The sequence below is a fragment of the Rhipicephalus microplus genome, chromosome 1, assembly GCF_043290135.1.
Source record: "Rhipicephalus microplus isolate Deutch F79 chromosome 1, USDA_Rmic, whole genome shotgun sequence".
In the NCBI taxonomy this organism is placed as follows: domain Eukaryota; kingdom Metazoa; phylum Arthropoda; class Arachnida; order Ixodida; family Ixodidae; genus Rhipicephalus; species Rhipicephalus microplus.
The window spans coordinates 47,459,118-47,483,402 of NC_134700.1; the positions used below are offsets into that span (position 1 = coordinate 47,459,118).

General features: G+C 47.3%; 1 protein-coding gene across 10 annotated transcripts in view; it reads left to right on the plus strand.

Annotated features, from left to right (window-relative positions):
* Positions 1-24,285, plus strand: part of Lrch (Leucine-rich-repeats and calponin homology domain protein) — a 291,082-nt gene that overhangs the window by 17,010 nt on the left and 249,787 nt on the right. For all 10 annotated transcript variants that reach the window (XM_075865225.1, XM_075865554.1, XM_075865385.1 and 7 more), the window contains exons 2-3: positions 1,310-1,454; positions 10,695-10,821. In XM_075865225.1, the coding sequence (XP_075721340.1) occupies positions 1,310-1,454; positions 10,695-10,821 (272 nt within the window). The remainder of the gene's footprint in view (positions 1-1,309; positions 1,455-10,694; positions 10,822-24,285) is intronic.

Genomic DNA, 24,285 nt, shown 5'->3' on the forward strand with positions numbered 1-24,285 from the left:
CCCGGGTCCGTTAGGTGCCAGCCCAGTATTCTACCACTGAGCTACACCGGTGCTTGTGACTTGCCAACTTGCCTTAGGCAGGCTTGATGTCGGGAAAGCAATCGTGTTAATACGACTTATAAAGCTTTTTACAACAAGGAAAGAACAACCAGTCGTCGCACAATGCGAATAGCATAATGAGTGGGCTGTCCAATGATCGAAACAATCACAAAAGCTTGTTCTCGTTCCCCTATTAACTGTGGCGCATACCCACTTCAGCCATAATTCCTCATCGTCGTCAGCCACTGCATGGATGATTGGCACAAAATTCCTTGCAAGTGTTTAGCGTATATCACGCTTCTCAGAAGAATGACAAAAAATATCATAGCGAATGCCGGCCTACTACCCAAAAGTTTATTATTAATGCCCTAGTGGGTACCAAGCAAGTGTGTTTGCAGTAGTTACCCAATGAGTGTTTTGAAAAGGCTCTGAAAGGCCGTTCTTCTAGCTTTCGCTCTGACAGTGGTGCGCCTACCGCGTAGGCCCGACGTTTTTGTTGTGTTCAATGCCACCTTCAAATATATATATATATATATATTTAGAAAGTGCCGAAGAAACAAGCCATCACAGCTTCATCCGCCACTATAGTGTTGCCAAGGTTTGATATATTTGTTCAAAGTATATCCTTTAAATCAAAATTTCACATAAAGTTTTTTTTTGTTACAAGCTTGATGGTAAAGATAAATAAGAGCTTTATAAGAATGTTACAGCGTGTTGCTGCAGCAATGATGCACTGACTCAAACGTGCGTTACTTTTTTTTCGTGGTAAAAATAACAGTAATGCGTCACCTTTTCTTCATATGTAATATAGGGCAGAAATGTGATTTGTAGTTGTCAGTATAGTAAGTAATTTATTCAGTTCCAGCTTGTGCTCCTGGGTCACATCAGGCAGGCGGCAGCAGCCAGTGGAGCCCTGGATTTGGGCTCTACTCATTAGGCTCACGGCCCCTGTCCTAAACGCTTGCCAATAAAGTTTTTGCTTCCTTCCTTTTTTATTCTGTTCCTGTTTTATAGTAATGGCTATAACATTGGATATTTTTGGGCAATAAGCTTCTAATCTCATGATCAGCTATGCACCCAAATAGCAGAGCTTGGCTCTAGCCTTGTTTCACAGACTTGTGCACTATGGCTTTTTGTCTGTAAAATAAAAGTGGCTTTTAATGACAATTATGCATAGAGAATGAAACTAGTTACTCCTAAAAGACATACTTTCTTGTTGCAGTTGCAGTCAAGGGTCTGTGACAGTGACTGTCTTGTACCATTTGCGCAGACTTGTCCAAAAACCGCCTGAGTGAGCTTCCCACCGAGCTGTGTGGCCTGGTGCTGCTTGAGCGTCTGGACTGCCACAGCAATGTGCTGCGAGTTGTGCCAGCCTGCGTGTCTGCACTCCAAGCCCTGTCTTACCTTGACCTCAGGTCCTTTTTACGGCTCTTTCTCTTTTTTCAAGTTTCGTTTAAAAAATATCCACTTTTGGGAGAATTTTTCTTAAGCATCCGCTTGTGTATTTTAGAAAAAAAAGTGTCTTTCACAGAGACTGCTTTACAGTCATATGCCGTGGTTAATGATGATGAAATAACTTTATTTAAAATAAGGTGAATGGAAGGCCTGGGCCTGGGGCTGCCTAGGTGGCCGATTAGAGCTGTTGCTCCTGCGCTGCCTCCTGGACGGCTCAAAGTTGCTCTGTGAGTTCTGAGCTTTGCAGCACGGCCGACCACCGTGCCCACAGATCTTCCGAAGAGACCGCCATGTGATCTTGGTATATTGGAGCCAAGATCATATGGAGGGAATGAGTGAGTTCGTGGCTTCGTGTAATCTGGTATTGTCGACCTTTAGAGGCGCATCATGAACGTCACAGTTTAACGACTGTTGTCACTGGCACATTCCCAGAGGATGTGGATCAATGTTGCTCTGTGCCTGCATGCTTGATAAAAAAAAATCACAGCATATTCACGAAGTGTATAACGATGAGTGGGGCAAAGCGTCCGTGTGTCCGTCCGTGGTGCGTGCGTCCATGCATCCGATCGCGTTCGATAACGCAGACGGCGTGCGGGTAATGCTGACGAGGCACAAGCCAAGGAGGCAGAACGCAAGCATTTTGAACGCGCCCGCCACTCTGCTTCGTCCATGCCTCACCAACGATCCGCCACGTACTGCGACTATCCAGGAGACAGAGAAGCACTCGCTCTCCGCGCCCTCAGGCAAAGTGCGCGCAGCAGCCAATCGGAGAGTAGCGGCACTTTGGAGAGTAGCGGCAGAGTAATGCCATCTAGGAACTGAGTCGAGAAAGGGTCATCCATTTCTTTCATATTCTTTTCTTTCTTGTCTCTTCTACTTTCCGTTACGCGTGACGGATAGTAGAAGATTAGACTTAAGAGGAGCTTCGTCCCTATTAAAATTCTAAGCCTGTATGCACAAGGTTTTCTTCCAGCTGTCTACTTTATAGTCTGTTGTAACTTAAAGGGCCAGTAAACAACCCCGAGGTACAGAAATTATAAGAAAAAGCAGTACCGTAAAAGCTTGCATATAGCTCGAACCCGCATATAGTCCGGGGTGTAATTTGGGTGTATTGACGCACTTCAACACACTTCCTAAGCTCTCTTGTTGGAAATGTTCTCTCACAGCACAGCATCCTCAGTGCAATCAAGCGTGTTCGAGGTGGAGCACCTTGTGAACATGCAGCAAATGAGCGTCTCGGGAATGCATGCCCCAGCCTCGACTATCCACGAGCACAGCATTGCTGGCGAGGATGACTACGAGCTCGGTGCAAGAGACGTGCAGCAGTCGCTTTACGAAGTCTGTCAGGTGACACTGAAACCTGTCCAGCACAAGCACAGAAGAGAGCCCCAGCAGTGCTTCGGGCCGTCGACACCACACGTACTTTATCCAGTCAAGAACTAGTGAATCGTCCATCCACCTGTTGTCCTGATAGCAGACAATGACATTTTTGGGAAACATCTGCCCCTTTGGCAGCGTCTTTCGTTTGAACACTACGTAGGGTGGTAGCTTGCGACCTTCTGCAGTGTAAGACAACATTAAAGTCGCCTGCGTTTTTTCGTTCCCTGTCGATTACACGATAACTTGCCTACGAACATTTCTGATGCATCGTTAATGCCGAGGGCATAGTCAGGTAGATCGGCGTTTGATCCTTGGGACCGATGTGGCCCAGCTTAAAGGGGACAGCCTTTTGCAATGCAGTTACATACCTTTTAAACATCAAAATGTACACCGATGTAGGGAAAACCCAGTGCGGCACGTGAAAAGAGACTCCCTGTGCTTGCTCGCTTTGAAATCCTCCAGCTGAAGGCATTTGACTCGGGTGATCTCCCTTGCCTTTGCTTGTAGCAGCTGAATGTTAACAGCGAAATGCGCAGCTCGCTGCTCCAGCACAAAATCTGTGAGTCATCGCATACCTGCCAAGTCTCCCAGATTGGCCGGGAGACTCTCGGATTTCGACTGTTTTTTCCGTTTTTACGGTTGTCATGAAAATCTCGCGGAAATCGGGAAATATTTGTGCGTGATCTGGTCGCATTGACGAATATGCAGATAAGTCCGCTACGGGCTTTCTGTGAACCCACTGCATTTTATTATGAACGAATTTAGGAGGCGTTCATCTAAACGTACAGTAGAATCTCGGTGATGCGAAACCGCGACAGATACGAATTCCTGAAATTCTCCAGCCAGATTTCACTATGTCCATTGGGCCTAAACTCTAATGTTTTTAGCACATTTCCTAATCCTGGTGGGTGATACGAACTTTAGTATGGAAACCGACGAATGAAGGCAGAGAGCAGCATACTGAAAGATTCAGAAGTATGCGTGCGACTGGCGCACGGACTGTCTTCTACAGTGCGCGATTGTCGTTGCCACAACCGCTGTGCACGAAACTGCGGTCACTCTTGATTCAATCGTGTATGGCGCCGACGTTACTAACAGAACCCCAAAATTGTGTGCCCAACCAGTTGAAGAAACCTTTCTTTCCGCAAACTCTGGGGACAAAACTGCGGTAGATGCGATCATTGATGGCAAGGCGCAAGGAAAAAGAACTACCGTTTGCCGCAACTGTCACGCACAAAACTGCGGTCGCAGCGATGCAATAGCGATCTACTAGCTCTGAGGGCATGCAGCGGTATATTAAAGACAGTAAATACGTAAAAAAAAAGCCACAGTTTCGCTGTAAGGGCGAACCATTGAATGTGACAGCAACAACTTGGAATGCCACGCTGAGAACGACAAGCAGATCGAAACGTGCAACGTGCTGCTCACGCACCGATGACACACGAAAACGATATACAAAATACGGACGATACTAACAACGTTTACCGCTCGACAGGTAACGCGCTGTTTAAACAAAAAGGATGCACGAGATGTAATGACAGGTACAGATGAGTACAAACTAACAAGTGTTGCAAAGCGTGCTAGCGTTTTCGCAAACGGGGCCTGTGCAGAGACTGCAGTGACCTTTGTGGGCCCGTCAACTAATCTAATCGTTCGAGTGAAAGCCGAAGGTAGATGATTTTCCCCACCAAAAGATTAAAAGCGTGCGCACAAGCATCTAAGCATCCCCCCATTACCCCCGCCATCCGCAGGGCAAAGTAAGCATGAGAGATAAACGCGCATCAGCACATCGCGACGAGCTGGGCGCCGAGCGCGGGCAGTTTTTTTTTTCTTTCTTGAGTGCTAATATATATAGATACGTATACATATTTGGTGACAGCGGCTGAAAAAAAAAAAAAACAGCCTAAAGGGGCCAGACGCTTTTGGGCGTTACTGTCAAAAGAATCTAGTAGTGAGCATAGCTTTGACTCGCGCTTTTGCGAATCTAGTAGTGAGCATAGCTTTGACTCGCGCTTTTGCGGCAGCCCGCTTCGCCGCCCCGTCCGTTCACGTGTGTCTTAAGAAGACACACTCGACCTGTTTTGATGGAAATAGATTCTGCTAGTTTTGTTGATACTTTGCGATTCACTTTAGTGAGAAACCTCACCCTCATGTGTTCCACCTCTTCAGCCACTATAAGACCACAAGGCTGATGTTGGCGCTTGCGAGTGAGGACCCCCCTCCCCCCACTCCCTTTTGTTTTTAGTGTTTTTTGTTTGTTTGTTTTTGTTTTTTTATCTTTTTTTGGTGCCGAAAAAAGTAGAGACAAAAGACAAGCTGCTCAGCATCGATGCGACTGTTGCCCACGCTTTGGCGCGTGAACGAGCCTCACCATGCGTACGAACTTCATTGGACGCTTTCTTGAACAGAACGCGTGGCGAGTCGCAACCTTTGCTCTGCCCATCGTTAGTGGCAGAACAACAGAGTCCCGTGAACACATCGAAAGATGGTCTCGTAAAGACTGTGAAAGATTGAAGAGCAAGTGTGAGAATCGAGCGGAATGATGGCAAACGGGACACACAAAGCATGCCCGGAGAACACTGGTGCTTGCAATGCCGACGGCGGAGCAGATGGCGAGCTAGGGGAACAGATGCGCCATCGCACGCAGTAGCCAATAGGAGCTGCGTGATCGCCCACTCCCTCAAGAGGCACGCGCTTCCTCCAATCGCGGCTCCGCTTCCAAGCCGCGGGAGACTTCAAAACTTCGAGAGCGCCTCCCCAATTATAAGCTATTCCTGCCTCGACCATGCCACTGCTGCTGCTGCTGCGGGTGGGTAAAAAAAAAAGCGACAATTCACGAGCAAAACAAGACCAAGATGGTGGTGCTGGGCTGCGTGGTTGGGAAATTGCAATCGGGCAAAGTTGGGGTATTTTCAGCACTTGCTGGCCACTTGCCGGCTGCCGCGGCATGTTATATAATTTATTTGACTTTTGCGGTGAATTAAGTATTGATATGTACAGAACAGATCATTTATAAGACATACATCCGAATATGTGGTTTTCAAAAAAATCGGCTTTCTCGCGATTTTTCGGCTTTCAAAAGGCGCATCCCCCCTTAAAAGCGAGTACTGCCTGCGCGGTGCTTACATGCCGTGAAATCACACTGGCAAAATCGTGGCCATCGTTAAGGGCACCAAGTTGAAGCAAAGGCCACTTACCGCTGTTGCACACTGGGGTCTGTAATGGTTGGTTCACACCGGCGCAAGACTGCTGGAACCAATCAGCGATGCCCAGAGATGACACCTGCAATTTTTTATATGCAGGCTCATTTTTAAAGACAATAGTCTTTCTTGGGTACCTTTGACGCAAAAATTTTGGTCTGTCCGTCTGTCCGTACGACACGATACCCCAAATGGCCGACCCCATCCGCAGCCCCCACCAATATTGCTCAAGATTCATCGTTTATACCAGTGCGATTATCAATTAGAAAGGAAGTATTGTACATATCTGAGGCACCATAACAAGTATATATTCTGTATGTGCGTTTTTTATTAGAAAAGGCATACATAAGGAATTATAGGGACCATAGCGTTTATCCTGCTGCGCTGACCATGCAATACTTGCACGAAAAGGCGAGTGTGTCGAACGCTTTGCTAAGACGACATGGTGGTGGCACCTACCCGTCGCCTTGCGTTCTACTCCTTATCATCTCCGAGACGGGTGCGCAAGCCTGTCTCAGAGCCGGGCGTTTCCTTTTACAGATAACTGCCAGGTAGCGCTCATGTCCCATGTGTACTGTGACTTGATGTGATCGTTCGCTTCTGCTGCATGCTCGAGGCACTCTTAACGCAACGTCTCCAGAATACCATTCACCGATTTTCTTGCGTAGAACATCAAATAAACGTTTTGTTCACTCTCTTTAGACGCCAGCCTATCATCTTTCGACGACATTTGTAGTGTGACTTGCAAATACGGGGCCATTTTTTTGTTTTTTTCATTCCACTGGCCTTCTGTTGCCAGATACAAACAAGTGCGTTCTTCGGGGTCCGTGACACCATGGCCACCATGGAGTACTTGGCTTGGAGATGGCGGGGCGCAGCTGCTTTAAACCACAAAGTGGCTATGATAATTGCATGTTCTAGAATACTGTCTTTGCGTCTATGCTTTTATGAATGCGTTTGGTATACAAGTGTCACTGGAAGGCTCAAAAGAACTACGTCTTTGAGGCTCCTAAACAACAGATTGTATGTTGGGTAAGTGTCATCGCTGCCCATGGACTGAAAGCTTCACCCTGACTAATCTCAGAATGCTTGATGAGGTCAAAACTACGTTTGCTGTGTGGGAAAACGGCAAATTCGTAAGGAAGACGTCTCAAACCTTTTTCCTGTTAGAGCTCGTCAAATGGGTGACGAAAGGGATTCCCCATGCTGCACTCAAGCAGTGGCTATTCATGAAGCAAAGATATGTGTGCAGTGTGCAAGCATTATTGTGCATTTTGATTTTGCAAAAACTGGACTGTCCTCCTCTCAAACGAAACGCAGCCGTATCATTGGCAAAAAAAAGTCGCAGCATATCCACGGAGTGAATGATGATGAGTGGGGCGAAGCGTCCGTCAGCCCGTCCGTGCTTTCGTCTGTTCGTTTGTTCTTGCTTCCGTCCGTCCGCGCGACCATCCGTGCGTCCATCTATGCGTCCGTCCGTGAGTCCGTCCGTTTGTGCGTCTATCTAGTGAACACTCCCATGTACCGCCATCTCCCATCTCCATCCTCTGTGGCACATACCCACTCTAGAATAGGTATGTGCCACTGGTGGCTACATACACCAACAGAGGACGGACAGACCCACACCCTAAGGAGCTTCGTCCGTAAAATGTATATAAAACCTTTGTGTGTGTAGAGATTCTAAACGATGCTTGAGCTGCTACAGAGGTTTCGCTTATTTGTGCTGCTTGACCATTCCGAAAGAACGGGTATGTGCCACTGGTGGCTACATACAACAATGGAAGATGGAACGGGGCTTCCCCCCTAAAAGCAAAGCTCCATCTTCACCTGTGTTGCCACGACAAGTTTTGCTGTCATTAGCGATGACATGCATCACGATACAGCACATGCCTGTTGCGCTCTAGGTTGAAATGGGTTCACCCTATGCATGGCTGGTGCAGAAGCCTGACTAATGTTCCAGCTGCACATAGTTGTACCGTGCCTGATTAACGTCTCCTTCTCGTAGCTCGAATCATCGCACTTACACGGGTTTGGGCGAATAAGGCTACAAGCTAGGTCAACAAAACGACACTTTATTGCTTCGTTAGCAATAACGCGTAAATGTAACCTAGAGGAACTGTCTGCTCTAAAATGATAACAAAAGGTAGGCTTACACCTTTGGTCATCAATGTGCTTGGCTTGCAGTAAAATCCGGGGGTTGTCCCAGTCCAGTGGCTGGGGCCAGAGAGACCGTTCCCCGTCGGCACGCTCATTTTGACCTACCTCTTGGTTTCCCTCTGTTCAACAAGGGTTGGCTCCCTCGCCGAGGAAGGGTAACCTGTTTTGCTTGCTGAAAAAAAATGGGCGATTGGCTTCTCAACTATGCTGCCGCAAAAGGGAAAGGAAGCATGGGTGCACGTGCTTTCTCACAAGGTAGAGTGGACGAAATTTTAGATGAGAAAGCACCCATCTGCTGTCACGTAACATATATGTCAGGGATAGTGCAGCGAGCGCTTTTAAAAATAGGTATCAACTTTACGAGTTGTGCCGCACCAAGTGCTTGTCCGCAATGTGGCTATTTTTTGCTACTGAGCATGGAAAGACTGCTAGCGAGGGTGTGGGTAAACTGAAGCATCAAGCATCCCTGCACAACCTGAGGTCTTGAAGTACCAACTCCATTCAGTCAGCGCTCGAGATGGTGTCTCCGCCAAGCACGAGCTGAAGAATGTGACTTTGGTTGATGCGCCCACTGCGGCCATCGAGGAGCATCGTCATCAGAAATCAGCGGACTGAAAATCAGTGCCGCGTGTCAGGGGAATTCAGTCATGGCATGTGTGGATGTGTGCGTGCGATCGAGTGGGTATGGGCTGTCTGTTGCGAGAACTGCTGCTGGCCAGCTGACGGAAATCAAACCTTTCTGAGTGGTAACTTCAACAAACTTCTTTGAGCGCCACAAGAAGTGTCCGATTCTGTTTTGAATCCGAGAATACAAAGCAGAAAACACGTTCTCTGTCATTGCCATAATAACAAACACACGGAAATCTTTCTTTGTAACAACCTGCTATTTTTCTTCTTTTTTAAGAAACAGCTTAGGTGTTCACAAGCCGAAAGGAGTCATCACCGCACTGAAGGCACTGCATTCAATGCACTCAGGCAGGCTCGCCTGGTCGTACATTGCAGAGATTGCAAGTGTTTACCAGATTTTCACGTATGCTCTGACTGCCAAAAGTTGAGATAAGTGGAACAGATGGATAATTGAGGCAAAAAAGATTACTTAAGGAGGCAATCTTTGCAGGATAGGGTTCTCCATACCTTTATCACAGAGTTTCAATACGAGAATGTGACTTCACAGCGATCAAACCTGACAACGCTGTCAGCATAAATAGCATTCATGGTTTTTCTGGGAATTAACCTTGTTGGAAGTGGTACCCAGCGTGCGTGTCTCGTTTCTCGTCCGTCATCATCTTTTTGTCTTTTACCTCGGATCACACATTGGCAGTTTTAGAACCATGCATAGGAACTAATGGGTCAACATAACATTAATGCCAATTATGATTTTCTTTGGCTGCATTTACCGTATTTACATAATTCTAAGCACCCTTTCCCTCCCCCCCGATTCTAAGCACCACCCCCTGTTTTCACCATAAATATTTTGGAAAAAAGTTTGCTTGCAAATCCAAGCACCCTTTCCTTTTTTTTTTCCTTTTCTACGAGCATGGCACTGTCAGGGCCGCCAAACGCGCCCTCACGTCGATAATCTCAAAAGCCACCAGCTGGTATGTTGCTAGGTTCAGATAAGAGATAGCGGCACAAGAGTCGGCGGATAATCCAATCAAATCCGCAAGTCCGGACAAGTTGGGTTGGCTTTGCAATAGCTTTGTGGTGGCTGGTGGCGTGCGCACATTTCTTTGTCAGTTGCTTGATAGCGCTGAGATCAGTCAGAATGAGTGCAAAGAGGGCTTCCTACAACTTGGTAGTTTAAGCAAGCTGCGATCGCGTTTGCTGAGGATAATGGCGAACATAGTGCTGCTGCAAAGTTTAGTGTGGACTGAGCCTGCATCATCAGGTGGAGGAAACAGTGGGACCAGATTCTTAAGGGCGCCGCGACTCCCGAGAAATTCATACGACCGCACGAGGCCCGACACCTCCAACTCGAAGAGGAAGTCTGCGAGTTTTAACGTATCAGTCGATGTTGTCGCAAAGTCGTTCAAGAATTGTTTCATCGCGAACAACTTGGACAGCACCGAAGACGTTCTGCTGTGGGACACCTAAAGTGACTACTTGAATCGTGCGACAGACTCGAGCGGCAGTGATAGTGACTGACTTGCTACATGAGTGGTGGGTTCACTCTGTGCACATATTTTTTAAAATTCTTTTCAAATTAAGATGTGATTTCTCGCATTAACCTCGTTGATATGTTGTCGCAAAAGGCGATTGGGCTGCACGGTTATTTTTTGATTTTTCGGTTTTTTGAATATAAGCACCCCTTCTAACTTTGAATATCGGGATCGTGAAAAAAAGGTGTTTAGAATTTAGTAAATACGTTATGTTAACCAAGATGCGTATATGAATGTGCTGTGTTTCACCCTCTTACCCAAGCAAGCTTCCGCTGGGAGACATACTCGGTGTTTGTTTATGCAGCCGGAACCAGCTGAGTGTGCTTCCAGTAGCAGTGTGCCACCTGCCCCTGGCTGTCTTCCTGGTGTCCAACAACCGGCTATCCAAACTACCTGAGGAGATGGGCAAGATGCGCTCCCTCATGGACCTGGTGAGTAGTCAGGTTCTGTGTCTCTATGGGTGTTTGATTTTCATTCACTTACCTTATCTACTCAAATGAAGTGCTACTGCTATTGTAACCTGGGAGCCATCTTTACAGTCTCACCAATATAACATGAACTGACATTGTACTTTAAGTTAAGAAATATCAGTTTGGTCATTGGTCAACTTATGGTCTCTCGAGGAGGAGTGTTCCCTGCACACTCCTCTCATGGACTCACTTGTGGAGATAGTTTCCCTTTCGTGAAAGATGCTGTAATTTGTGGGAGAGCATGTAGGCCCATGCTTCCTTTGTTTCTTGGCGGAAGCGCGGCCGTGAAGACAAACCAGTCCCCCTTGGAGAAAGACACAGAGGTCTCTTTCCAAGGGCCATTCAGCTGGTAGCTGGTGCACGCTACTAGAGATGTGCACGGGCCCCAATTTCGCAACCTGGCCTGGGCCTAGTGCTCGATGAAGGCGGCCAGCCCGGCTCGATGATGTATATAGGACGGGCCCGCCCAGGGCCAGCCTGGCATGCCATACCCAAGGCCCGGCCCAGCCCAACTTGATCAATGACGCAATAAAGCACATGGCAACAAATGAAGAAAAGTATATTTATTAAAAAAAAAAAGCATGCCGTCCTTCTTTGTACCTTCTGTTTTTAATTATAATTTTAATTATAATAAACGATGAGACCGCCTTAGTGCGAAAACATTCTCAAATTATTGTACAGAAACAAAAGGTCCATAGATTTGGGCTTCAATCGAATACATCGTTCCTGTATTATGTAATAAATTATTCACTGCGTTATGTATGTAAACAAAGTACGTGCCTCTTGTTCACGATATGAACATAAGGCATGCTTATGTTCATATTGTAAAATTATTAGTATGTTGTACATGACTTGAGATTAGTGCCCTTCTCACCCAATGTTTTTTATTTTGAATATGTATACACAGAAAAACAAAACATTTATGAAAAGTTCTGCTGTTTCTTAAGCTCTCAGTGTTAAAAGCCGTGAATTTCAGCTAATTAACCCATATATGTGAAAAAAAAATAACAAAACAAACATTTATTAAAATAAAAAGTGTGCTTATACCCTAAAAAAAGTGCATAAATGAACAAGGACAATTCTGGCACATCATTTATATTTTTGGCTTGATTCAGGGTTTTCGCTAGGGCCGAACCTAGCCCAATTAAAAATCAAGAAAGCCCAGCCCGGGCTCGAGGTGAAAAGACGTCGGGCTGCCCGACGAGGATCCCATGCACACCTTTACATGCTGCCCCCCTTACCGGCTATCGGGACAAGCTACCCACCCTTGGCAGGAGAATCAAATGTCGCTGGAGAGAGGGAAACCGAGGGTGTGAGAAAAACCAACGAAAAGACTGTAAGAAGCTCTCTTGTACCAGCAAGTGGCCACCGGCAATCTATCTTCGAGATCCCTGGGAGACACGGCCTTACCCTTTGTTCTCTTCGTAGAGCAGACGATCCCTCTACACGACATTTACGCGTAATTCCTATCGTAGCACTAAAGTGTTCTTTGTTGGTCTAGCCTGTTTGCTCAGTCGCCCGAACCCGTCGTAGCTACAGTGAATCGAGCTACGGGAAGGGGCCATCGATGCGCATAGTGCGGCTGTGTATGGCTGTAACCGTAGCTAGGCTTCTGCACCAGCCATGCATAGAATGTACCCCCTCAAAGTGGGGCTACTGTGCCATATTGTCACGGTAATAAAATCAATGCAGGTAACAGTGTAGCAAACAGCAGAACAGCTTTGATCGAGCAGCGAAAGTTCGTCGTCGTCCTTTCTGCTCACCAAATCCTTCGACACGCACAAGTAATGATGCTCGTGTCATTACTCCCCCTCTCGAAAAGCTTCGACTCGATGCTTTCAAATGTATGAAGGCAAGAGCAAGTCTTCAGCGTGAATACGGCTTCATCCTAGCCACGTGGACGATGTCCGGCTGGGCAACACGACGGGGGGACTGCACGCTGGGCTCTGCGATAACTTCGTAGTTTACATTGCTGACGCGCTGAAGAACCCGGTAAGGGCCGAAGTAACGACTCAAGAGCTTCTCAGAGCGGCCGCATTGATGTACGGGACTCCAGAGCCATACTTTTTCTCTGGGGTGGTAGGTGACTTCTCTGTGCCGAAGGTTGTACCTATGAGCATCGTGTTGTTGCTGAGAGCAAATGCGCAAGCGAGCTCGTTGTCAAGCTTCTTCAGCACGCTGCGCATACTGGTCAGCATTTTCGGTGGTGGTTGTAAATGCCTCAGGTAATAGTATGGCGTCTAACATTGTAGTAACTTCGCGGCCGTGAAGCAGGTGGAAAGTTGTAAATACTGTAGTTTCTTGCACGGCGGTGTTATATGCGAAAGTTGCGAAAGGGAGGACACTGTTTCAGTTCCTATGGTCTACGTCGACATACATGGAAATCATGTCTGCAATGGTCTTATTGAGCCGTTCTGTTAATCCGTTAGCTTGTGGATGGTAAGCTGTCGTTCGGCGATGTACGGTGCCACTGAGTGTCATCACTTCTTCCAGTAGTTGGGCAGTGAAGGCCGTGCCTCTGTCTGTTAGAACCACGGCCGGTGCACCATGGCGGGGGACAACAGCATGAATGAAGCAATCCGCGACATCGCTTGCCGTATCGCGCTGGAGTGCTCGTGTTTCACAATAACAGGTTAAATATAAATAGTCAGTCGCAATGATTATCCATCGATTCCCCGCTGATGATTTCGGAAATGGACCTAGCAAGTTCATGCCAACTTGTTGAAATGGTTCTCGGGGTGGCTCCACAGGGTGTAAAAGACCAGCAGGTTTCATGGGTAGAGTTTTGCAACGCTGACAGTCTCGGCAGGTTTTCACGTAGTGCTTGATCGTACGGGACAGTTTGGGCCAGTAGTACGTGTGGCGGATACGTGCCAGAGTACGCGTGAACCCTAAACGCCTGGAAGACGGTTCGTCATGGCATGCCTTAAGGATGTCGTCTTGCATCACAGATTGTACGGCCAGCAGGGCGGTTCGAGCGTTGCGATCAAAGCTCCGCTTGTACAGGACGTTGTCACGAAGGAAAAATGATGAAATTGTGCGCCTGAATGTTCGTGGTGGCTGTTCAAGCTTGTCGTCGAGATAGTCGATGATCGTGCGAAGTTCTGTGTCATCACGCTATTCTTGAGCCAAGTCGGAGGCTGTGACGGCCATGAGGAAACTTTCATCGTCAGTTTGGTCAGGAGGAATCGACTCGACTGGCGCACGTGATAGGCAGTCAGCATCGGTGTGCTTGCGTCCTGACTTGTAAACCACCGTAACGTCAAATTCTTCTAAGCGGAGACTCCATCGAGCCAGGCGGCCTGAGGGGTCTTTGAGACCTGCAAGCCAGCACAAGGAATGGTCGTCGGTGACTACTTTTTTTTTCAAGTTTCAAGTTTTATTATTTCCAAAAACAAGGTACAAACTCTAATATATACAGACGAGGGTCCCAGAGCCAGAGACTTTAGTGGGACCCTCGGTTTGTCGATACAAACCGACGGTAAAATTTATACAGAGCAACAGAAAATTCATACAATATACGGACATCAAAACGCACTTTTATATCACAAATCAAGCCAAAACACGCAACATGGTATAAAAAAACGAAGAACAAACGAGTCAAACAGGTAAACCATCACGAGTAAGGTTATACGGACTTCTTGAACAAAGGAATTGAAGTGCAACGCTTAATGCTAGAATGTAACGCATTCCAAAAGGATGTCGCACTCAAAGCGGAAGTTTATTGCCCATACTTAGTATGAGCGGGGGGTTACAGGAAATTTTCAACAGCCGCAAACCTGGTCACATTATTATTCTGCAAAAGATCAGATGTAATAAATGGGAATGCGAGTTGATTATACAGCAGTTTGTGGAATAAGGTCACAAGATTCAACCGGAACAAAAGATTTACTGGCAAGATATTGTAAGAGCGTAGTAATGTGTAGGCGTTGGATTGCAAAGAACTAGAAGTAACAATGCGGATTGACTGATTTTGAATGTGCTATATTGATGATAAATGACAAGCATAAGTGTTGCCCCATGAGACTACACCATATGCAATATGACTATGAATGAACGCAAAATACAGCACCAGTAGAGCTTTACGGGAAAAGAAAGGGCGAGCTTTGATCAACGCGTGGATACCAAACGCCGTCTTCTGCTTAAGATGGTTAAAGTGACTGCGAAAGGTAAGGCATGGGTCAAAATGTATGCCAAGAAAGACGACATCAGAACGAGCAGAAATGGAATGAATACCAAGTTGTATTAAGGGAATAGCAGATAATGACCTCTGAGCACTTTCAAACACCATAAATTTAGTTTTTGTGGGGTTGATAACTAAGGGGTTACTGCTGCACCAATTCATAAGGGCACTTAATGTAAGATTTAACTTTGAAACAAGAGCATCAATGTTTTTATCAGATGAAGATATTGTTGTGTCATCAGCGTATAGAACACAGTGACCACAGTCAAAAGAGCTAAGAACATCAGGAAGATCATTCACATATAAAATAAATAGCAAAGGACCCAATACTGAGCCCTGTGGTACTCCTTGGTTAACATATTTTGTTGTAGAGAAGGTATTTGCGGCGTGTACTGTGTACTGTAGGTCAAGTAGGTAATTTCTTAACAATGTAAGCGCAGGGCCTGTTATTCCATAGGACTGAAGTTTATGCAATAAGACTTGATGATTTACAGTGTCAAAGGCTTTAATGAGATCTAAAAAAATCGAACCCACTAAATTTCCCGAATCGATACTTTTCTATGTAATCAGAGACAGCACAGCTAGACTTGTTGACTTGTTGAGCTACCTGGACGGAAACCGAATTGGCTGTCTTTAAGCAATTTAAATTTAACTAGGTATCTATTCAGACGTTCGACAAACAATTTTTCGACTAGTTTGCTGAGGCAGGAAAGAATAGAAATTGCACGTTAGTTGGAAACTGTTTGTTTATCGCCTTTTTCAAGGGGGGAGGCTACCCTGGAGAACGAACTTTTTTATTTTTTTAAGATATCTGGATGAAACTTTCAGGGGTTGTTCACTGCAATAAAAGTAGCACGACTGCTAAGTTTCACGAAGCTGTGTTTCTTAGTTCCAGAGTTATTGAGGTTTAACTGGGTGCTTCACATGGGTGCCTGAGGAAGAGTCGTGAGAAATCCCAGGACATAGTAGAAAGCTGAAATTCATTGTGGTCATTCCTTGATAGCTATCCCAGGGCGCTACAAAGCCGTTTTTTTTTAATTTCCCCCCCAAAAAATTTTCACCCAAATTTGAATTTGATGTAACCAGTAATGACCAGATTCATCAAAAATTAATTGTTTATTATAAATTAACAGCACCAATTTTCAAAAAAAGGAGCTTGTTACGCCCTTGCAAGGTCATTCAGGAACAGAATAAAAAAAACGGCACACAAATCTGATGAACGGTTTTCGAGTTCTTGCTTTCCTCAGCACCACAACTAGCAAAAAAATCCGTTCTGAGAAAACAGGCCAAGAAAGTTCAAAACACGTGTTTTCTTCAAAAAGCTCCAGCACAGTAGCCAGAAGTGTCCTGGCGCACTCTTTTCTTCTTTTGCCTGGCCTCCATCTTCTCTTGGTGTCTTTTAGAATTCTTCTTTAGGCGTAAAGCGTCTTTTTCACGAGCTCGCTGGATGGCCAGATGACCTGGTTGAAGTCCAATGGAGTCCGATATCACTTGGGTTGCTTTGCAGCAGCCGGCATTGTAGCGCAGCACTGCTTCATGCAGTGCTGTTTCTACCGCGATCAAGGATGAGTGTTGTTCCTTCGGCATCAGAGACCACAGAATGGAGTGGAATGATTCTGATGCATTTTGCGTCTTCGCTCCCAGGCAGCGCTGAAGAAGCGACTTTTGTGACAGTCTTTCGTAGATGGGCAGCATAGCTGCAGCGACATAGTCCGGTAGGCTGTGTTTATGTTTTGGCTGTGGCTCACGCTTTGCCTCTGCAGCTCTATGGCGGCACCACGATTGAGCCCCCTCTGGGCAAAGTTCATGGTGAGGGTCCTGGTCAGTCGATGTGACGTGGTGATATGTTGCCATCACTGCACGCTGCATGGCTGTTAGGTCAGTTGAATTGTTTCTCAGGGCCCAACCATAATATCCTGTCAGCTTTTCAATGAGGGCTTTAGTCAGCTTCCCCTTCCCACTCAGTGGCTTATCACTTTTCTGCACAATGTTTCGAAGAGCACTTCCAATCCTTTTCTGAACATGGTTCAGACATTCTTCTTTTACAATTGGCACTAGCCCGTACACATTCTCTTCTGTGAGGGCAGCGAAGGTACGGCTGTCTCCGTCGGACACAAGAGTGGTGTACCGCAGGCCATGCTTGGATACAGACCGCCCAAAGAGAGTCAAGCCTGCCTCCACTTCCATGCTTCCCGATTTTGCGTCTGTGTTTTTCTGGCAAATGTGGTGCTTCTGCCAGCTTTCGTATGCTGCATCTCCAGGTTTGGGCCCTGTTTGGCATCCAAGGCAGTGGTTTGAAAGAACTACAGCATCCAAGATGAGACCTGTAAAGAAGTCAATTACCGATCCCACTCCGATGTGTGATGTGTGACCCCGCTTATGCCATGTGCCATCGTACACTACGGTGATGTCCTTGCAGAAGCTGGGGTCCATTTCTTTATATGTTTTGATCACTGCTGTGGCAGAATCAGCATAAAACTTCTCCAAAGCGGTGGCCTCTGGCTTCCTGAACGTCTCTTTCAAGTGCTTTTGAAACGTCTTGTGGTGAAGACCTCTGTAAGAGACGTTCATGGCAGCCCAAAAGTCATTAAGAGCTGTTTGCCCCTTGTCTATTTGCTTTATAGCCATTATGGCGCGGACATTTACATCGAAGGCCTGCGTGTCCTTTTTGCGGGGTGATGTCCATAATTTATCGACGGTGCCACAAGAGGCGCACACGACTTCAAGTTTTGTTGCAAGTCCAAGCTTGGTGCTCTCTCGGACAGTCATAGCACCTTTCAAACATTCTTTGCACACTGTGCGGCTGAGCACGACGTTAAAGATGTTCATTTGAACGAGCGAAAAATGTTCGCCCTCACTTGTCACTGCAGGTGCAAGAGCCGGCTGCATCAGTTGAAATTTCTTCTGCGTCGCCGGCCTAGACTCGAGTTCAGCGCGAACGGCGTCACGACGTTTCGCATTCGCATCGATTTCTTCCTTCGTTAGGAAACGCGTCCGCAGATGAAGCGACGGTCCACTCACGCTCGATGGCGGCACCGATTCAGACGAAGTGCTGGGTCCGGCGATATCAGAAGCACTCGGTGTCACGCTCGATGGCACCAATTCAGACGAAGTGCTGGGTCCGGCGATATCAGAATCGCTCGGTGTCACACTGGATGGCATCGATTCGGAGCACGTGTCGAGCCCGGCGATCTCGGAAACACTCGGTGCATTTGCGGCTCCAGCCACACTCGATGTGTCGGATTCTCGACTGGCTACAGCCGACAACACAGTTCCGTCGCTGCAAGCGTCTACGCAGTCGGCACCCGCAGCAGAATAGCGGAATTTCGATGATCGTACAAGCCGCATAGCGCGCCTCCGTGCACCGGACTTCCGCACTGACTTCGGCTTCGTTGCTGGCATCGCCCGCAACAACAAAGACGAAAGGCACAGATCTAGTGCAAAAAGAAAAAAAAACGAGAGAAAATGATCGAAAAGATAGCACAAGGCGAAGAGCGGCTCGTAAGCAGACGTCTGTCGAGGCGGACAAAGCAGAGAGCAACAACGAAGCGAGCGCGCTGGACGCGCCATCGAGAGGAGCGACCGCCCCCGCTGCTGCACAGCAGCCAATGGCGGGCACGCTTTCTCCCGCGAGATATGAATGCGCTGCTCTAGCCAATCAGCGCTCCGCATCGCATCGCGGGAAAACGCCAATAGCGTCTCAACTGTGCTGCCGACGCCATTTTGCAAGGCGGCGAACGAGAGAGAAAGAATTCACGGTCAAAACAACACCAAGATGGCGCGGGACGACCGCATGGTCCGGGAATGGCGCGCGCGCGAAGTTTGGTTTGATTTCGGGATTTGCGCCTGTTTTGGACGCCGCGGCGGCCTCGAAAATAGTATTTTTTTTGCACTTTGCGATTGAATTAGGTGCTGATAATTACAGAATAGGTAGTTTATGAGACATACAACCCAAAAATGTGGTTTTTTAAAAACCGACCTTTTCGCGATTTTTCGGTTTTCAAGGGCCGCGTCCCTCCTTAAAAACTGGAATTACTTTAGCTTTTTTTAAGAATGCAGGAAATAAGCCCTGTTTAAACATAAGGTTGATAATATGACACAGCTTATCGGAAACTAAATGTGCAACCAGTTTTAAATGCCTTACACAAATGTCATCTAACCCAGGCCCTGTATTTTTAAGATTAGCAATAGTAGAAGAGACTTCCTGTGGTGTTGTTGGGAAAAGAAAGAATGACTGCATGGTACGTCCCAGAGAAGTATACGACTGCGCATGGGGGCGGTGGTTAGTATAGATGGAAGAAAAGTATTCCGAAAAGGGATTGGCAATTTCTTCGGGCTCAGAGAAGGTGGATCCATTGTAGTCGATTTTGGTTAGAGGGACATTAGCAGATGACTTGTTAAAGAATGAGTTGAGCAGCTACCACTGCCTTTTGGCAGTGGTAGCTGCTCCACTGCCACTGCCACTACCACTGCCTTGTCGAATTCATTTTCATAGTACCTTTTTTTCGCTTGCTTGAGCAAGGTATTTAATAGACTGCAATAAGACTTGTATCGTTTAGCAAGAAGCATATTAAAGGGCTGTCGCTTTTTTTTTACATATTTTCTTTCTTATTTAAACTTTTTAGAAGATGATTGGTCATCCATGGGTTGTGTGGATACTTGTATTTTTTTTTACATAGGACAGTAAGCATGTTGGTCGAAACGGCGAGTAAAAATGACGAGCGAAATGCTCGCAAGGCTGCATCTGGGCCTGACATAGACATAACAGGCACCCAGTCAGTTGTACTGATAGCCTCAACGAAGGAATCAGAACTAAATACAGATGTGGTATAGCTAATATTGCGTGTGTGGGTTATGTTTTGGAATGTGAGGAAGATAGTGTCGACAACCCCCACGCAGGGTGGTGACGCCAAGTTGGATAACACGTGATCAATGAGTGTACCGGTACCATGAAATGCAACTCTAGTTGGACACTCAACAAGTGATTCAAAGCCAAATCCAGTGAAACAATCAGTGTAATTCGCATAAGAAGTACTGTCCGTGTCAAGCAAGTTAATATTCACATCACCTACGATTACTACATTTTTATTTTCAAAAGTTAGCTTAGATAAAACTTCACTGAGACTGCGCAAAAAATCGCAAAGGAATGACGATGGTGAGCGATAAATGCAACCCAGAATTAGATTTTTTTATTATTAAAGAATGAGTGGTCAACCTCTACCCACACTGATTCGCAATGATTCACATTTAATTTGAGGTCACATCTGCGCGTGTAAGCGACATTTTAACTTTGAATGGTCGCCCATACAAATACGGTTGGAACTTGGATATGGCCCACACGACAGCTAGGCATTCCATTTCTGTGGTGGAAAGTCCGTTTCAGCTGATGATAACGTATGACTAGCGTAGGCGATCACTCGCTCGATACCTCTCTGCCAATTGCAGAAGGACGGCTCCGAGGCCGACATTACTTGCATCTGTATGCACTTCAGTGGCGGCATTTTCGTCGCAATGACCCAAGATTGGAGGAGTCTCGAGGCGTCGTCGTAGCTCGCAAAAAGCTTCATGTTGTTCCGGGGCCCACACAAAAGCAACGTTGTCTTTCGTGAGTTGGTTTAAGAATTCAGCTATTTTGGAAAAGTTCGAACGAAGCGACAATAGTACGCACAAAGGCCCAGAAAACGGCATACGTCGTGTTTGTTCGTCGGAGTTGGGAAGGCAGCGACAGCCAGTGTTTTCTCGGAGTCTGGGCGAATTCCCCCACTGTTGACGACATGGCCGAGTAACTTGAGCTCCTCGTAGCCGAAGTGGCATTTCTCGGGCTTGAGCAACAGGCCAGCTGTTCGTAGCGCCTCAAGTACCTCACGAAGTCGCTGAAGGTGCTGCTTGAAAGGCGATGAAAAAACGACGACGTCATCTAAATAGACCAGACACGATTGCCACTTGAGACCAGACAAAACTGTGTCCATCATTCGTTGAAAAGTCGCGGGAGCAGAGCACAGTTCAAGAGGAAGCACCTTGAATTCGAAGAGCCCTTCAGGAGTAATGAAGGCGGTCTTTTCCCGGTCACTCTCATCGACCTCAATTTGCCAGTAACCACTGCGTAGATCCATGGATGAAAAATATCGGGTGTTTCTAAGGCGGTCGAGTGAGTCGTCGATGCGAAAAAGCGGATAAACGTCTTTCTTTGTCACGGTGTTCAGTTTGCGATAATCAAAACAGAAACGCAATGTGCCGTCTTTCTTTTCACCAACACAACCGGTGATGCCCATGGGCTTGTAGATGGCTGAATGATGTCAGCAAGCATTTGTTGTATTTGGTTGTGTATGGCGTCTTGTTCTCTGCGGGAAACTCGATAAGCATGTTGTCGAATAGGCCTTTCGGTGGGCTCTGTTATGATTCTGTGCTTTGCGACGGGTGTCTGTTTGATTTTGGACGTCGTGACAAAGCAATCACTGAAGGAAAACAGGAGGGAGCGAAGACTCTCTTGCTGTGAAGTTGACAGTGCGCAATTCACATCAAGCTTAACTGGAGACTGTTTGTCGTCGCGAGGACCCGAAGAGAGTTGCGCGAGTGAGAATCTGGCTTTTGAGTCTCCGATTGCTTCGAAGTAAGCGATGACACACTGCTGCATGAAGTGCTGGTATTCATGACTGAAATTTGTTAGAATTTTCGCAGGCTCTTGGGTCAATTCTATTAGACCACGGACGATGCATACTTGACGAGATAAGAGCACGGACACATTGCCTTCCACAACTCCGAGAGCCGTTCGGTTGATGTCACTCAGCACGTTAACCAGATCACTGGAACGGGGCGGTACTGTCACTGAATCGTCGGATACACGCAACACCATCATACGTGATTCACAATCCTGAGAATTTTCGTTATGTGAAAACGTCACCAGCAATTCTCGGAGATTTATAATAGCCCCACGTTCTCGAAGGAAGCCTAATCCCAAGATGACCTGCCTGGAGCATTCCCGAAGTACGACGAAAGTCCCGATGAAGGTCGAAGCGCCAATATGTACTCGGGCAGTGCACCTCCCAACCGGCGTCACTAGATGACTACCCGCGGTACGGAGCTGCGGGCCGTTCCATGGCGTCACCACTTTTCGGAGAGCAACCGCGAAGTCACCACTTATAACGGAGTAATCGGCACCAGTATCCACGAGTGCGGTGGTTGAGTGATTGTCGACGGTTATAGAAATATCGGCGGAAATTGCTGCGTCACGTTCAAAAAATTTCGTGACAGAAATATCGGCGTCGTCAACGTGTCGTGGCGGAGAATGTTTGTCAGTTTGGTCAACAGCGGCCCTACCCCCAGAGGTCGCTGGCCTCAGTTTTCCTGACGTGGGCCAGGACTTGGGGACCTGTTTTGTACACCAGAAAACGTGGGGTAACGACTAGACGAGCAGAGGCGCCGAGGAGAAGGTGAGCGTGGCTGGTGGTTTTGTGCAGGAGGAAACGGCTGCTGCGCTACTAGGTATTGCTGAATCTCGCGAGGACGCTCCCCGTTGCTGGGTCGACGCGTGTTAGGGTGAAACCCCTGAAGGCCCATCCTGCGATACGCACACTGGTGGTACAGATGGCCCACTTTGCCGCAGTGGTAGCAAAGAGGCCTGTTGTCAGAGGTGCGCCTTACGTCAGATTTACAGGTGACTTCACGCGGGACGTCATACTGGACAGTGCTCTCGTAGTTATTTGCAGGTGCGAATTGACGGGGTGATGGTGAGTAAGTAAAGGGTGGCTGGCGTCCGGTAGAAGGTTGAGGATTCCTCAATGCTTCGGTGTAAGACAGAGCAGGAGCTTCCGCACGCATTAGGAGCAATGGTTGGGTCACATTCCTGATTTCATCACGAATAATGTCTCGCAGAATCGTCGCACTTGTGTGAGTAGAAGTGGGACGAACTTTTTCGAGCTCCTCCCGGACCACGCTCCGCACAAGCTCGCGGAGTGCTGATAAGTCCTGTCCGCAGGTGAAAGGTGACACTGCGACAACAGAAGCTTGCCGGTTGTACTGTAGAGAGCGTTGCTGAAGGGCCCGTTCCATGGTAGTAGCTTCCGCGATGAACTCATCGACGGTGGTTGGGGGCTTGCGTATGAGTCCAGCAAAAAGTTGCTCCTTGACATCCCGCAGGAGGAGTCGAACTTTTTTTGTTTCATCCATCCCTGGGTCAGCGCGCTTAAACAAGCGTGACATGTCTTCGACAAACATAGCCACGTTTCCGTTTGGCTTCTGAACCCGGCTCTGCAGAGCCTGCTTGGCCTTTTCTTTCCTTTTGGGATTTCTGAATGCCTGGCATAGCTGTCGCTGAAATTCTTGCCAGTTGGCGATAGACGGCTCATGGTTCTCATACCAGATGCAAGCGTAGTCTTCAAGTGCGAAGTAGACGTATCAAAGCTTCTTAGTGCCGTTCCATTCGTTGGTGGCTGCGACCCGATCGAAGTGGTCTAGGCAGTCATCTACGTCCTCGAATACATCACCATGAAACGGCTTCGGGGTGCGTGCTGTGTAGACGACGCTTGGGGTGGATGCGAGTTGCTCTACGTTTCTCTCTTGCGTCTGACTTGCCGTTGTGGGGGTCATTCTTGCCGAGCTCAAAGGAACAAATTCAGGAGGTTGTCCTAGCAAGCGTCGGCTGAGGCGAAGTGCCAGGTTTTTCTCCAGAATTGTTCAAATGGTGGCAGAAGCTTGAAGCGGCTTGAGTTAAAACTAGCGAATTGGGATTGTACCCAGCACCTCCACCAGTTTGTCACGGTAATAAAATCAGTGCAGGTAACAGTGTAGCAAACAGCAGAACAGCTTCGATCGAACAGCGGGAGTTCGTCGTCGTCCTTTCTGCCCACCAAATCCTTCGACACGCACAAGTAATGATGACACTAAACACGCAACAGCCAGAAACCCACTGCATGCTCGTGTCAATATGTTGAATCCCAACGGTGGAGTCGGGGCAAGTTTTAGTGCTTTTTTTGGAGCAAGTGTGCTCCAATGGAAGAGTGAGGGCAGAAGTCAAGTGTTTCAATGAGAGAGTCGGAGTGGATTCAGAATGGTGTGACTCTAAGGAGTAGGAAAAGTTGCGCCGGAATCGGCAGAGTAGAGTGGAACTCGGCATGACAGCTCCCTTTAACACGTTCGCCTGCTTGGGGTTGTCGCCGCTGTCGCGTTTTTGCAGTAATGGTGGACATGGCAAAGTAGGTAAATCATGCGAAATCGCTTCCTCTGCTTGATAGACAGCTTCATTT